The following is a 16,402-nucleotide window of genomic DNA, read 5'->3' as shown; positions in this document are numbered from 1 at the left end:
ATGTTGAGAAGTAGTAAAAGTCTCATTTTGTAAAAATACAGTTTTTTCTACATCAACTTGTCTCTTTAATTATTGAATGTCCCTCGTATAAATTTAATATTCATACCTCTATATAACAAAATGGTGAAATACTGCATATTAATGTAATACAGTATGTAGTAACATACAGTAAATTTTACAAAATTTACTGTTTGTTAAATTCCCTCTATTGTTCAGTGCATACATACAGTTCAGCAATAATTTTTCCTGGGATTCATTCAGTTGGTCTCTGTCTTTGGATTACATTACAAGAGTTATACAATACTGTTTCTTTAGTGTGCCCTACATCATGTCAAAACAGAAGTGCCTTAGCGTTTTGGGAAAAATTAGCATTAAACATGACATTGACAAAGGTGTTAAAAAAGATATCGCACAAAAATTTGGAATCCCACCATGTTCATTGTCAGCAATTAAAAAAAATTGGAATATGATACTACAAGAACTAGACCAGCATGAAGAAAATCTAGTGGGAAAAAATTAAAAGGTAACATCATATCGATGAAGCCATTTTAAAATGGATGACACTGATGCGCGAAAAAAGCTTCCATTATCTGGAGCATTAATAAAGAAAAAGCACTGAAATTTGCAGTCGCATTAGGACACAAATTTCCAGGCCAGCACTGGGTGGTTAGAGAAGTTTAAAAAATGACACTGTGTTATTCATACAGTAATTAATGGAGAAAACAACTGCCAACGTAAATGACTGTGAAACCTGGAAGCAGACTGTTAAAACCGATTTTAGAAAAATATTCATGAAAAGACATTTTCAATGCGGACAAAACAGGTCTATTTTTCAAATGTTTACCCAACAAAACATTAACTTTTAAAAATGATCCATGTAAACTAAGAATTATGGTGTTAGTGGCTGCAAACACTAGGGGCTGAAAAACTTAAGCTGTTGGTAACTAGCAAAAGTAAAACTCTGTTGTTTTCAAGGAGTTAAATTTTTAGAGGTGGACTACACATTTAACAAAAAGGCATGGATGACTACAGAGATTTTTATAGATTGAGTAAATAGCTGGACAAACAGATTACCAGACAAAAAAGAAAAATTTTATTTTTTATTGATAAATGTACGGCACATCCTCAAGACATTAATTCTGAATTAAATAACGCAAAAGTCGTATTTTTCCCACCAATCTTAACGTCAATTACACATTCTCTATAAACAAATTTTCCTGGGATTCTCAGTTTCACTATATAGAGGTTCAACTGTATATATAAAAATAGTGCCATCTGACGAATCTCTCTTTAAAAGCACAATCAAAACTTTATTTAATAGCTGCGTGTTATAAAAAACAATAAGATACAATACAAGGAAAAAAAAAGAATATCAGGGTTTTAATTTGCATATCTCTTGGATGAGATGTAAGTGTTGATTTAAGCTGATCTACCCCCATGTGATTTTTCTTTGATTTTATAAAGGCTCTTTGTAAGTGTCTCCACTACCTACTGATCTTCTCACTTTGAGGCACAAGATTGAAGCAGTTACTTCCATTACTACAGACATACTGGTTAAAGTATGACATGAACTCTCCTATCAATTAAATGTGTGTCATGTACTGACAATGAACACTGATAAGGAAAACTGTAAGAGTAACTCTTTCAATTTATTTGTGATTCATTACTGCAAGCCAAAATTAAGATACCTTAACTTCAAAGTTTATTATCAAAGTTAAGATATTAAATCGTTTTAAAACCCAAACATTTTTTTTTCTATACTCTATATTACTTATCTGAGTTGATTATTTGTAATTAAATGATAAATACAGGTAGCAATAAACAATACTGTTTTATGGCTCCTATAAGAAAGAATTGTGCAATTAATTTTTTTTTTTAAATATCTTGTAATAATGATAGTTGATCGTCATAATGAACAAGCTAATAAAAAAAAATTATTTCAAATTTTATATGTTTTTATTAACAATTAAAAATTTTCTAAAGCAAAATAAAATAACATAATATTCTGCAAAATATAACAGTTATATAATATTCATCAACATATACCTTGTAGATGAAATATTAATTACGATTAATGGTATAGTACAAATATTTACAATTTATTATATCTCATGCCACTTGTACAGAATAATTATTCAGATAATTTCAAAAACAAATTTATTGTTAATTATACTACTGATATCAAATTCAATCTTTTACAGCATTCATTTGAAAGTGTAAGAAAAAACAAATAACAATCAGAAGGTAACTAACTAGTGTGGATATTCTTTCTAGTGGTAAGAGGAATAATAAGGTTATTATTACAAGCATATATTAAATTTCATATGATAGGTTACACTGTAAACTTAATATTTTACATGTTTATCTGTACACATCCAGTTATGTTTACAACATTTAAAATCATTATTTTAAAAACAAAAAATTATTTCTATTACAAATGGAACACTCATTAATAAGTTAGCACATATAAGAAAAAATAAAAAAATTTATTTACCATGTCATATAAAACATAAATAATTGAGGGTTATGTGGTTTCAGCACCTCTGTCTTAGGTGATAGCACTTTAACATTTTCTGCTTTGAACAAACAAATATGCATCATTTAGTGCTCAAATGCGAATTACAGATTAACTAAAATTTCTATCGAACAGTAAAAGTCACAATAACAGACAAATAAACTTTATTCTTCTTCTATTATATACATACAACTTATGTATTGTGTTTACCTATGTACATTATATACACATATATATTTTTTTTTATGTAAACATATCACAATGTATAAACATTTTAAAATAAATTTGATTTTGAGTTTCATAGCATCACATCACTTATTTATGTTTCATAGTCATATAAAAATGTTTCCTAATAAAATTATAAATTAATGAAATATTTATAAATTCAAAGTATATTTTGAAACTTTTGTTTTGATCAATTACTTTCACATATGGATTATCATACAAACATCATAAGAAAAATTGTTTAAAACGTTAGACATATATATTACAGTATAAGGTAGTTAAATAATATTTATCTATATAAGAACTATAATACTTCTTTTAACTATGAATAATTCAATCTATTAATGACTGATAAGAAGGAAAAATGTAAAGATAATTAAGTTATAAATGGATTCAAACAACATTAATATTACTGCAGTTTCTCTTGTAATGTTAATTTCTTAAAATAAAACAATCAAATAATGATAACTTAATATGCATGATGGTGCTAATTCTTGCAGACCTATGATGCCATATTTTCTTAAATCTTAATTATTATCTATAATGTTCTTTATAAAATTAAAACAATTTAATTTTATTTTGTTTACTTATTTCATACTTTCCTAAATAAAACGTGTCATTTTGTTAATGTTATTCAACAAAATTATAATCATACTAACCTGACTGTAAAACAATTATATAATTATACACGTATAATAAATAGCTATTTTTCCAAAATATACAAATATCATCTTAAAAATTTAATGGATCTCAGACTTGGTGCCATCGCTGCTAGAGATAACTGTTTAATTGTTTCTTATGAGAACTTTAAATAATGACAATAAAAAAAACAATAAAACTAACTATAAGAGATTATATCAACATTATAAAATACACTGTTTATAAAAATAAAAAATAGTCATCCTTCTAAATCTCATATTTTCTGTTCCTCTCATATATACATATATGTATGTGCACGCACAAAATTTCTCTCTGATTATCGCTTCAAAAACAAATTTCAAAATTGAAATATATTAAATTTAATTAATTATTTAAACAATTGTTGATTTCAATGAAATACTTGCAAATAAGAGAATTTGGACCCTGTAACAATAAGTTTTTGGTGTGATCATTCATTAGTTGGGAGAGCTTAATTTTTTCAGCAATATTATTGACTACCAACCAACTTTGCTTCTCAGAAAAAATCCCACCAAAAGAAAGTCAAAATGTTATCAAATTTCCAAACTGTTTCGAACAAAAGCTGTTGAAAATATATCACTTTCGGTTTTAGTGATCATTTTTTTATGTCCTCTTTGACCTTTATAAGAAAATATCAAAACTTTTTTTCACAAAATTTTTTGTAATACTCGTAGAATTAAAGATTAAAAAAAAGATTTAGCTAGCATCTTTAATTTTTATTCTCAAAGCCTTACTGCTTAATAAGATAATTTTTTTTTTTCACAAGAGGAGTTGAAAGTCTAGAAAAATTTTAAGATCAGCTGTGCTTTGAATTTAACCCACATAAAGTAACAGCATTGTAAAATTTTTTATTTAGTCAGTAACTTAAAGAAAAAACAAATGACCAGGCATGTAAGAATTAAAAGCTGAATGAGATCACATCTAACAGTGAGAAACCTAGAAATAAAAATTGTTATAGATTTTTAATATATAGGAACACATCAAATTTTTATAAACCATTGATTTATATTTTTGATTTATTTTTGTAAAATCTGAAAAACTGCCATTGCAGTTGGTACCAAATTGTGTCTGAAGCCTATAATGAATGTTCAGGATAGAAGTGGATGAAGCTAAGTATTCTCTACAAGTAATGCTTATTGCCTAAGTGTCCATAGGTATTATGACAAGTGACTAACTGCAGGGTTGTGAGTGGAGAGGGAGGAGAGGAAAAATGAGGAAGGAAGAACTAAAGTTGACAAGAAGAATTTAACATCAGTGACAGTGAAAAAGAAATAATACTTGTGTGATGGAAAAAAAGATTATGGTTTTAGAACTGAATAAAAAAAAACAAAGTAGAGGGTGTACATTATACTGGAGTGGAAGGCAAGTGGGAAGAAATGAAATGGGGGGGGGGGGATTAGGAGTTAGTAAAATGGTAAAAATCAAGCAGAAGAAATAAAGTATATAAATGACAGATTATTAAAAGTAAGTGTGTGTAGCAAGTATGTAAAGAAAAGCTTATTTCAGGTATATACTCCCCAAACTTGGAAGATAATGAGGAGTTTCTTAAAGCAGTAGAAAGAGACAAAGATAATGTATAAATGGGCATGGAGACATTAGGGTATAACAAATAATGGATCCTTGTTGATATGAAACAAGTAGGAAAGAATACTCGCAAGAGTTTTTGTGAGGGAAATCTGGAACGGACTGATTGTGGGTTAACATGATTTAGAAAGAAAAAGTCAAAGTGATATGGAAGACAATGCCACGGAGTAAGAGGAGAACAGTGCTGTTGATCATTTTTGGTTGACTGTAATTAAAGATGGGACTGTGATGCCTGCCAGATATTAAGTTTGGATGATCATGGACAATGGTGACTGAGCTTAGGCTTGAAATTATAATGATGAGTAAGGAAATAAATGGGACAAAGATAGAATTCTGGAAGATGATAAGAGGAAAAATTTCAAGTTAATAGTGCTAAAAAGGTGTATAACAGAACTGGTGGCTAAGAGAGAGAAGGATATGGCATGATAAAAGAGAGTAAGTCTTGTCTTACTATCTGAAATCGATTTTAAATTCAAGTGTTTAATCTTTTTACTCTAACTCTTATCATAAAAGAATTTACAGATGTAAATAAATTTAAAATAAAGCTAAGACTCGATGAATTAAACCACATTACAAACATGCAATGTAAGCAATATCCTTTTTCAATTATTCAAAATGGGTAGTTGGTAAATGGAAAAATAGAGGATAGTCGATAAATTAGGATTTTCAAATTTCACATGAACATGGTGCTTCTAGTACAACAAAACTGAATCCAAAAATGGTGAGTGGGATCTCACTTGGCACCATTCATAGTTTCAAAATCCATTTTAAATGAAACTGTAATGGTACCTTTTTTTAGAAATCATTATTTACATTTTTTTTTTAATTTTTATCGCATTTAGTGGAGCAAAAAACAAACACAACTTTAACTTAATATAGTTATTTCTATTAAAATTTTAATTTAAATATTTTTATGAATAATTTATCTATAAAATAATATAAATAATGGTGGTATTAGGCAATCCCTACTTATGACAATTTATTTATATAAAATAGATTATGTTGCATGAAAAAAAAAAACATAAATAAAACCATATATTAGGTCATCCTAACCCACAACTACACATTTTACATCAAATCAATCACTTCCATTCATTATGTCACAGACAAAATACTATAATCAAAAGCAATGGTAGGTTGAAAAAAAAAACAATAAAAGTGAAGTTATTGCAATAAAAAATTCATAAGCACCCAACCAATACACTTGATTAAAATATATTTACAATTTTGATTTTTACATACATAATATGTTTAAGTTAATCAAACGAAACAGTACACTTATGGGCACTTAATAACGGTGAACAATTTACAACAGATTTGCAAAAATGTATTGAATCCTAGAGATAAATAGTTTTATGACTATACAATTTTGTAACATATATATATATTATAATTATAAAATGCTTTTTATTAATTTAATAGTTTGGTCTTGATTAAATAAATAAACTATCTGGTTAACAATATTGTTACATCACTATGGAGGCAATTATAAAACATCAAAATAAAATATAACAGTAATTGCAATGCAATTCTGAACAGTTCTTCTTATATTAACAATTTATACTTATGTAACACTTTTCCCCATAATTGTGCTAACAGCAAACCATTTAAACTAGGAAACTATACCAGCAAGTTATGTAGTGTAATCTTTATTTTCAATAAATAAAATTTCATTAAAAATAAAAAATTATTATGTTTTTTAAGAGAAATATAATTATCAAATACTACACATAACAACATAACGCTTTTACCTTAATTTGAAATGTAAGTATTGAAATGACAAGCCACATCCATCATAAAAGCATTACAGATTTTAGCAAATTTGATTTTATAATAAAATTTAAATTCAGAAAATATAAAGTAAGCAGTAATAATATTAATCATGAAATTAGGAAATAAAAATTAATTCAACTGCAAATTTGCCATACGTTTCTCACATAGAACATTGCAAATTGTTGCGATATAAATGTGCAAAAACAACAGAATATAAGTCTATAAAATAATATATACTAAGCACTAATCACAGCTATAATTATCACAATTTAAGCCAAATAAAAATAATGCTCCTGAATACAATAAAAAAATTAATTTCAATCAAGTTGTACTTGTTCATTTAGAATTTTATACAAATCAGTTTATTACAGAGCTGTATAAACACATGAGGAAATTCAGTATACCTCATTTCGGTTTGGATTTTTTTCTACGTTGATCAGGAGCTAGATGCCTTCGAGCAGATTCTCCAATAGATTTCTTTTCTAATCTACCAACAGATCTCCATGCAACAATTACATCCTCAGCTTGGCTTTTATTCCACACTTTAGTTTTAGGATCTTCAGAAATTTTAATTCTCTTTGGTCCTTTCTTAACGATGATGTCATCTCTATTTGTTTTAACTTTGCGAAGAGGATTAGTTTTAGATCCGCTAGCCATAGCATTGACAGCAGAACATTTGGCACGCACCTGCAGAACACCAGTGCCCGATCCGCTAACACAAAGTTTACTTCGTTGCTTACCTCCAGAGCTTGAGTTCTCCTTTTTTTCTGAGGGTTGTTTGGCTTCAAGTGGGGCAAGACGATGCATTCGAACTGGTGGAACTGGCATAGAGATCGAAGCAGGTGTGGGCTTCACCTTCAAATACAACATATCTCAGTCTTCATGCAATTTAATTGAAAAAGGTATACATATAAAATGAAATTAGATTTTTAGACGTATGGAAAGGATTAGTATTCCAGGAGTAAGGAAAAATGTGTAATGATATTTTAAACTATCAAGAGCAGAAAATACAAAGATAACATATAAAATAATAAAAATGAATAATGCACAATCTTACAAAAAAAAGGAATCACGTGTACTACATATACTGTAAAAAAAAGAAAATTAACAAAAAAGTGAAAAATAAATGCAAATTACAAAAACACAATTATTTACTAAAATAATTCAGAATTAAATTCACCTGAACACACCTATATTTTTTAAAAATAATTCCTAAAAAAAAGTGAAACAAAAAATTCTGCAGAAATTATAAAACATTTTTTAAACCTTACATAAAATTAAACTTCTGAATAGATATATTTTATGCATTCACCACAAACATTTTGTCTTTGTCTAGTCAAAAATAAATACGTAATGTACCAATGAACATCAAACAAGTCCCATTTTTAAAACGTAATCTTATCTATTTCTTTGTGAAAGTAAATCTTAAATATATAATTATATTCAAATTACCACAAAAGATTTTAAAAAAGAAAGAAAATGGGCAGAAAATGATATAATGTCATCTCAAAATTGAAAAATCTAATTTAGACAAATCAACAACAAAAAAAAATTAACCTTTTTCTAATTTACATTTGCAGAACCAATGTTCTTGGTTCAAATACAACACAGTTTTTCCAAGATTCAAAAATTTATTATATGAGAAAATCAAAACTTTAATTTAGTGTTTTGGAAAATGTAGTAATATTAACAAAAAATAACTGTAAATGATGTAGGAAATAAAAAATAAAAACAAATTCAATTTCAGAAAACATTAATTTAGAAAAAAATATTTAATTAAATATTTAGAAACATTTTAATTTGAAGGCATATTAATTATACTGATGGCTGCGTATTCATTTACTTAACAAGCACATGGAATGTATTTAATGGATGCAAACCATCTATTTGTAAAAAAACTTTCAAACATGTTTTTGATGCAGATTTTTAGGCATTGATCTCCGATTTTTACTTTTTACATAACTGTAAAATAGATAGATGCTTTGTTTGAAATTAAATTTTCTAGTTGACAGGTGATATAAGTCATTTGAATGAATTTTATCTCTATTATAATAAGCGTTTTATCTTCAGCTGTACTTCATGTACATATTATCATCCGTAGCTAGTGTTCATAATACTTAAATTCAGCTTCCAATCTCTATAACTTATTCACTTATAGGCACGGGCAGGTCCCAAAATCTTTTTTATATACCATGATGATGATGATAAAATAAAAAAATAAAACGCTCGGATTCTTGCAGCAAGTTAAACCCAAATCAGATAATTGGGAAGTTTTTCCACAAACTCATTAATCAATATTGATAAATATTGCATTATCATGACTATAGAGAAAAAAACAGACTGACTGATGATAAATTGATGGTAAATATAGAACAAATAATCAAGTGGCAGGATTTTAGTAATAGTTCAATGCTAACAGAAATTAATGAAATTGATGAATAAAAATTTTGTAACCTTAAAAATAATAAAGATATTTGTAATCAAATAAATACAGGCAATAATTAAATTAAACATCATACCAGCTTCATAGTAAATTATCTAAACATTATTAATAACAAAGTAAATAGGGCTAAGTATTTGGGCATTAAATTTGGTTCTCATATGCACTGGACCCAACGTATTGGAAAAAATGCTGCTAAATTAAGAATTTGCTAAACTATGGGAAATCCTCAATAAAAAACAGATTTATCAAATTTACTTTGGGCTCATACACTCAATAATACAATATGAAATAGTTGCTTGAGGTGGAGATACAAAAAGTTCTATAAACATGTTAAATGTAATACATAAAAAAATTGTTATTTTGTAATTGGAGATTCCCCTCTAACTGTATCAATCAGCTCAATTATATAGTATTAGAAAAATATTTTGTAACATTGCAGTCAAAACTGTAATAAAAAAAAAGTTTGAATTTCATGGACATGCAGTAAGGCAGTGTTTCTCTGGAGATAAACAAACAAATATTACCGTCCACCTAAAATAAATTAGTTGAATTAATTATACTCTTACGCACAACAGATGGTGACACTGAGCGATTCATTTTGATGAATTAAATTATACTTACACCCGGCAGATGACATTACAGCCTATCCCTCACAAGCATTCCTCAGGTATGATTCAGTACACTTGGTTCCTCATGAACACTCCTGAGACTTCGGCAGAGCATATAAAAGCAACGAGTTCTCCAGACACTTTAACCTTTGTTTTTATATAGTTGTTTAACAGTGTTTTACTATGGATAAGTTCATTCCTAAATGTAAACTCTAGGATAGTGAAAGTGAATAGTCGACTCCTATGGCTTGCTTTAAGCCAAACTTTAGAGTTTTTCCCGTACTATTAACTTAAAAACATTACGATGGAAACAAACAAAAGACAAAAGAAAGAAAAGAACATACCTGTACAATTACTAAGTATATAGATTTTCTTGGAATAACAATTTAGAAGGATCCTCTCTCTGTGTGTTTGTGGGGAAACACTTAGCATCAGGCCACAGTACCTAGCAAACTTAAGCAAAATCTTATGACAAAGCATCATAGTATGTCACAGAAAAGTTTATCATATTTTTCATCTGTACTAGAAGAGAAGAAGAAAGCAGCACTGCGAATGGTTAAGAAGGTTACTGTAACTGAAACTGCTATTGAAGCATCATTTAAAATAGCAGAACTTATAGCTAAAAAAATGAAACCTCAAACTCACGTGAGAGGAAATCACTGGCTCTGCATGTAACATTATGGCTGAAACACTACTTAGCGAAGGAGCAGCTGGTCCAGTTTCTTAAGTTCCTCTCTCCAAAAATACAATTAGCCACAAGATATGTGAAATGTCATCCAATGTAAATGAAAAAGTAAGAAGAAAATAAAATCTCATACAAAATTTACTTTGCAAGTAGATGAAAGTACTGATATTGGTGACAACCCACACTCCTTGTTTTTATCAGATATATTGATGATAAAGACATTTTATTTATTTATTATTTTTTTTTTTAAACTCCCCCAAGACGACCAGCCCATGCTAAAAGGCTTAACACAGTCGCCTCAGGGTTTCATGGCAGCGCAGTCTGCCCTCCCTAGCTCGTCCGAACTCGGACATCCCATCGGGGTTTCTCGTGCCTCCTCGAAAACATACTAATCACCTCTTCCGGTGATCAGAATTTTTCTCCGCAGGAGAGCACCCTTCCAGTCACTATTGTACCTGATCAAGACATACATTTCGTTTGTCCTTCACAGTTACGCGTCCCCCCATGCACACCTCGAGGGTCCCCCATGCCATCATCGGGGAGCTCTGACCCACCCACTCTTGCGCGTGAGTAGGCCCGAACACCCTAGGCATAGAGGCTGCCTCCCTGGCCCCTACACGCATCAGATGGACTAGTTTCTGTCCTCGATCACCCACGCATTCCCATGACCCCTCAATTACTTGTTGCGCCATGCCTCCTTCACTGTCAGTGGTAGAGCACCGCACACAATATCCCCCCAGATGATAAAGACATCAGTAAGCGTTTTCTGTTCTGTAGACCGCTAGAAACTACATCCACAAGCCTTTATGGTTTTGTTTCTACTTCCTATTTCAATAACCATGATCTTTCATGGAAAGACTTGTGGTACGTGTACAGAAGGTGCACCATCTACAGGTGGGAAATTTAAAGGTTTTACTTCCACAGCTGTCAATAAAAATACATTATTATAACTCGCTGTTTTTTGTACAGAGGCATTAATTGTGAAAGCATATGATGAAGAGTTTACTGCAGTTTTTAACTAAGATGTGAAAATGGTGAACTACATCAAATCTCGATATTTGAAGTGCAGGTCTTTTAAACAGTTATGTTGTGAAACGGATGTAGCTCATACCTCTTTGTTATTTCACACAGAAGAGGTGAAAACTTTTTTTAAGAATGAAAATAAAATAAAGACACATTTCATGAACTGTTATTAAATGATTCATGGTAATTGTCATTTCTGGCATTTCATAAGCTGAATGAACTAAATGTTTCAATGCTATTTAACAGGAAACAATAATTTCCTCAACCAATAAAATGAAAAGAAAACCAAATCTGCTGAACTGCAGTTCAAAATGGAGATCTGTCGAACTTTCCATCTCTTCTTATCTGGCAGGCAATAAATATCTGGGTAGGATGAAAGACCTCATTGGTGATAACTTATCAAGAAAGATTGCAAGATGCAATAGATGTGTACTTTCCATCTCTTTCCACTGAGAATCTTGACTAGGTTGTCTCACCATTTGATTTCGCAGACAGTGTGGAGGAAATAGAGTTCGCAAATTGCAAATAAAATTAATTTATTCACCTTTGAGCTGATTACACTCAAGATAAGTTCATCTAGAGTGAGGTGTTCGTGGCTGCTTTTTGGCTTGGACTGACAGAGGAGTATCCTAACTGAAGAAAGCAATGAATACACTTTTGCCGTTTTCAACATCACATCTATGCAAGCAAGCCTTCTCTACTAAGGTGTCAATAAAACTGAAGGCAAGAAACAGACTGCAAGTTCTTGAGGATGATATGTGTGTTTCATTGTCAACTGTACGGCATGATATCAAGTATCTGTGCTCTAAGCATCAATCACAAGCTTCATATTAATGATTAATTGAACAAAACTCTACTGATGTATTTTTATTCAACGATTTTCATTATAGTAAACTGTATTCTACTATGATGTATGTTAATTATATTACCTTTCAATAAATGAATAAACTGGCGCCTCCAACCGAATGCTAGTAAAACAGAGGTGTCATGCTTCCATCTGAGTAACAAGTTTGCTAATAGGGAGCTTAAAATTCTATTTGAGGATACATGGCTCTTTCATAATAAGACACTGAAATACCTAGGCATGACACTTGATAGAACGCTTTCATTTAAGGAGCACCTAATGAAAACTGCAGGGAAATTGAGAGTGAGAAACAACATTATACATAAGCTCTGTGGAACGACGTGGGGAGCATCGGCTTCCTTTTTGTGCACATCGGCTCTGAACTTGGTCTTCTCAGCTGCTGAATATTGTGCGCCAATGTGGCTTAACAGCCCTTATGTTCATAGAATTGATGCTCAACTTAATAACACTATGAGAATAATTTCCGGGGTTATCAGGTCTACTCCTGTGGAATAGCTCCCGGTATTGAGCCACATACCACCCCCGAACCTGCGCCGTATGAACGCTCTTATAAGAGAGTACAAGATTATGGACAAACAAAACCTGCCAATACATGAGGGCATTGAGGATGCCAATCGTGGTTGCCTTCGATCTAGAAAGCCACCTATCCAAACAACAATTGCTGCCACAGAGGACGGATTTAACCTAACTGATGCCTGGCATCGAGAATGGGCCATAAAGCAGAATAACCAAATCCCATGTATTACTCAAAGGCCGCCGGGTTTTGACTTGCCACGTAAGACATGGTCAACGCTAGACAGAATACGGACTCAGCATGGCAGGTGCGCCTATTTCCTGTATAAATGGGATAAAACACCAACGCCCCTTTGTGAGTGTGGTGAAAATCAAACTGTCAGACACGTCACAGAAGTTTGCCCTACGACAGCTTATGAAGGGAATCCTGAAGATTTCCAGATGGCAACTCTGGAATCAGTAGCATATATTAGTTTGTTAAATCTTTGTTTGTAATTTTGATTGTAATTGGTGTTATGTTTTGGTGCCATACACTAAATAAATAAATGAATAAAATTACTGGAATAGCTATTTATTTGAAAAATGATTTAACATCTCCTGGAAACACACTACAATTCAATCTAAAATTAATTTTTTTAAAATTTAACGCAGGTTGCCCCAAATTTTTAATTTTATTCCCAAGGGTGCTGTGAACTTCAAAAAGTTGGAAATGACTGCACTAAGGTCTAACAATGGATATCTGTTTAAAATACCTGAAACAGCCAAAGAAATTGGCAAGAGGAGCTAAATATATAAAAATTATGCTTATGCCAAATAAATCAGTTGAACAGTAAAAAAAAAAAAAAAAAAAAAAAATTAACAAAAAAGAAATAAATAAATGGTAAAAAAAGTACTTCAAAAACAATTAAAAGAAATAACAGTTATGAAATCAAAAGTCAATCTAACTTAAGGGTCAACCTATTTGAACTGTCCCAAAAAAAAACATAAGCTAGTTGCTTGACCAATTAAAAAAAAATTGAAACTTACCCATTTGTTTCCTACAAGTAACAGGACCTTAAAACTATTTTTTTAATTTTTTTCTTTACGCAGTTTACCTGTGACGGCCATTTTTGTTATGGTGCACACACCTATTTTTGTGATTGTAAGGGTTTATGGAAAATATCATAACTAAAAAAATTATTGCTCCTGTAAGGATAAAACAGAATGCAATCTAATCATATTTTCTCAAGGTAAAAGATTGGTCTAGATGTTTATTTACCTATCTCTCTTCTTTCTACGATAAATTACCAATAAATTTGAACATGAAAATGAAATTTCACTTTTGGTAAGTTTTTCAAGAGAAGGGATGGCATACACAGTTTGAATTATTTTTTTATATGTAGGTATATGTTAGTAGTTTTACCACAAATAATATTAATACTTACCCCTAAAATTTTATGAATTTTTGAAAACTAGTATGCTTTCAAAAATTCAAATTTTGGCTTCAAATAACTCTGTTGAGGCTGGTGATAAAAATGTCAAATTTGCATAACTTAGAGTATTTTTTTAGATATGGTAAATAAAAAAATTCTTGTATATTGTACTAATAAAAAAAGTTATAACCTCTCAAAAATCATGAAAAACCTGTTAAAAGTGATACCATTTTGACTAACTAAATAAGTGCTCCAAGGGGTTTCTTGTCATCTTGCCACTTTCATATTTTTATACTTATTACTATAGTTGAAATAGACTTGTTTGAACCATTCAACTACAGTGTTCATGTTATAACAGGAGCTTGAAGTCATTTCCAGTCGTCAGGCAAATTCATGTTGCAACATGCTCATTTATGCTTGTTGTATCATTTAGCTTTGCAGCTGCAGACTGGTCAATCTGACATTAGTCAGTGACCTGTTCACATCTTACTATGTTTATAAATTTCTTCCTATGTTTGGAAGTGTTTATTAAACAAATAAGTTTTACTTAATATTATATTTACAAATTTTAAAATCAGTTAAATTTTTACATTATTTTCAAGCAATTTCAAATAAAAAAATGGAAGAACAATGTTCCATAGAAATTTATGTGGATGAAAAGTATCATAAAACAGTGTATGGTACACTGCTAAAAAGAACTCATTAAAATTTGTAAATTTAGTGATGAAAACCACCAACTTATTTTTTTACATATTAATTCAGATATCACTATAGTTTGTAAATATCATGAAAAAAGGTTTTTGTCAAAATTCAGTCATCTGTATGAACAGTTCTGTTATGACCCTTTGAGAACTCAAAAAAAAACTATTAAGAAAAACTTAAAACAAATAACATCAGATCAAGCTATTAAAGAACACATTTTTCCAAATTTAAATTTAGTTCCTGGAAAATCTCTTTGTGTTGACCATTTCAACAGTATTTTTTCTCAGCAGAACAATGAACTATATAAATCATTTCATTTATCCACCCAGCTGGATCACATACATCATTTCAAAAGTCTCAACAAGACAAAGTGTGGATACCAATATGCAAAGTTCTGAGAAAGTTGACATCACTTGAACTACAGTGACAGGTCATTCTAACACAATTTCAAGAGAATTATCAAAATAGATATCACAGCTGTTGGTTAACTAAACTAAATAAACTTTCATTGCTATAAAAACAGGCTATTTCACTGAAGAATAATTAAAATTTTGCTACAATTTATTTTTTCTTTGATAGTGTTTACAAAAATAAACCAATATAAAAATAAAAATGAATTCTTGAAAAAAGATGTAGGCTACTCATTGAAATCTCAGTTTGGGTAAGTTTTATAAGAATTTTTGAATTAAAATTGTATTAGGTTGCTGGTATTGGTTAAGTTATCATTAAATTACAACCCATCATTGATAATTTTAAAGAAACTATTTTAAAAATATAGAAAACATCAACTTTAACAACGTAAAGGCTAAATATAAAAAATATAAAGTGCAAAGACAAGAAAGCCCCTTGGAACACTTATTTAGTTAGTCAAAATGGTATCGCTTTTAACAGGATTTTCATGATTTTTGATTAGTTATAACTTTTTTATTAGTAAACTACATACAAAAAAAAAAATTAGTAAAATACATACAAAAAATACAATTTTTTTAATTTTCAATAGACATTTACAAAAACACTGTGAATTGTGAAAATTTGAGATTTTTATCACCAGCCCCAACAGAGTTATTTGAAGCCAAAATTTGAATTGTTAAAAAATGCTATTTTTCGAAAATTCATAAAAGTTTAGGGGTAAGTATTAATATTATTTATGGTAAAACTACTAACATATACCAACATATAAAAAAAATTATTCTAACTGTGTATGTCATCCCTACCTCCTGAAAAAAAATACCAAACACCGTTTTTTATGTTACTTTATTGGGAATTTTCTCATAGAAAGGTAAATAAACCACTGAACCAATCTTTTACCTTGAGAAAATATGAATATATTGTTTTTTGTTTAATCCTTACAGGACCAATAGTTCTTTAGTTATGAT

The 16,402-nt window shown here is 29.9% G+C and overlaps 1 protein-coding gene across 2 annotated transcripts in view; it reads right to left on the bottom strand.

Moving 5' to 3' along the window:
- Positions 1-3,582: 3,582 nt before the first annotated feature.
- The window catches only part of LOC142334286 (cytosolic carboxypeptidase-like protein 5), a 106,503-nt gene continuing 93,683 nt past the window's right edge, over positions 3,583-16,402 (bottom strand). For both annotated transcript variants that reach the window (XM_075382204.1, XM_075382205.1), the window contains one exon: positions 3,583-7,630. In XM_075382204.1, coding sequence (XP_075238319.1) covers positions 7,181-7,630 — 450 coding nt within the window. In that variant the 3' untranslated portion in view covers positions 3,583-7,180. The remainder of the gene's footprint in view (positions 7,631-16,402) is intronic.

Source organism: Lycorma delicatula, chromosome 1 (genome assembly GCF_047948215.1).
Source record: "Lycorma delicatula isolate Av1 chromosome 1, ASM4794821v1, whole genome shotgun sequence".
Taxonomy (NCBI): domain Eukaryota; kingdom Metazoa; phylum Arthropoda; class Insecta; order Hemiptera; family Fulgoridae; genus Lycorma; species Lycorma delicatula.
This window is presented reverse-complemented; position numbering and strand designations above follow the sequence as displayed.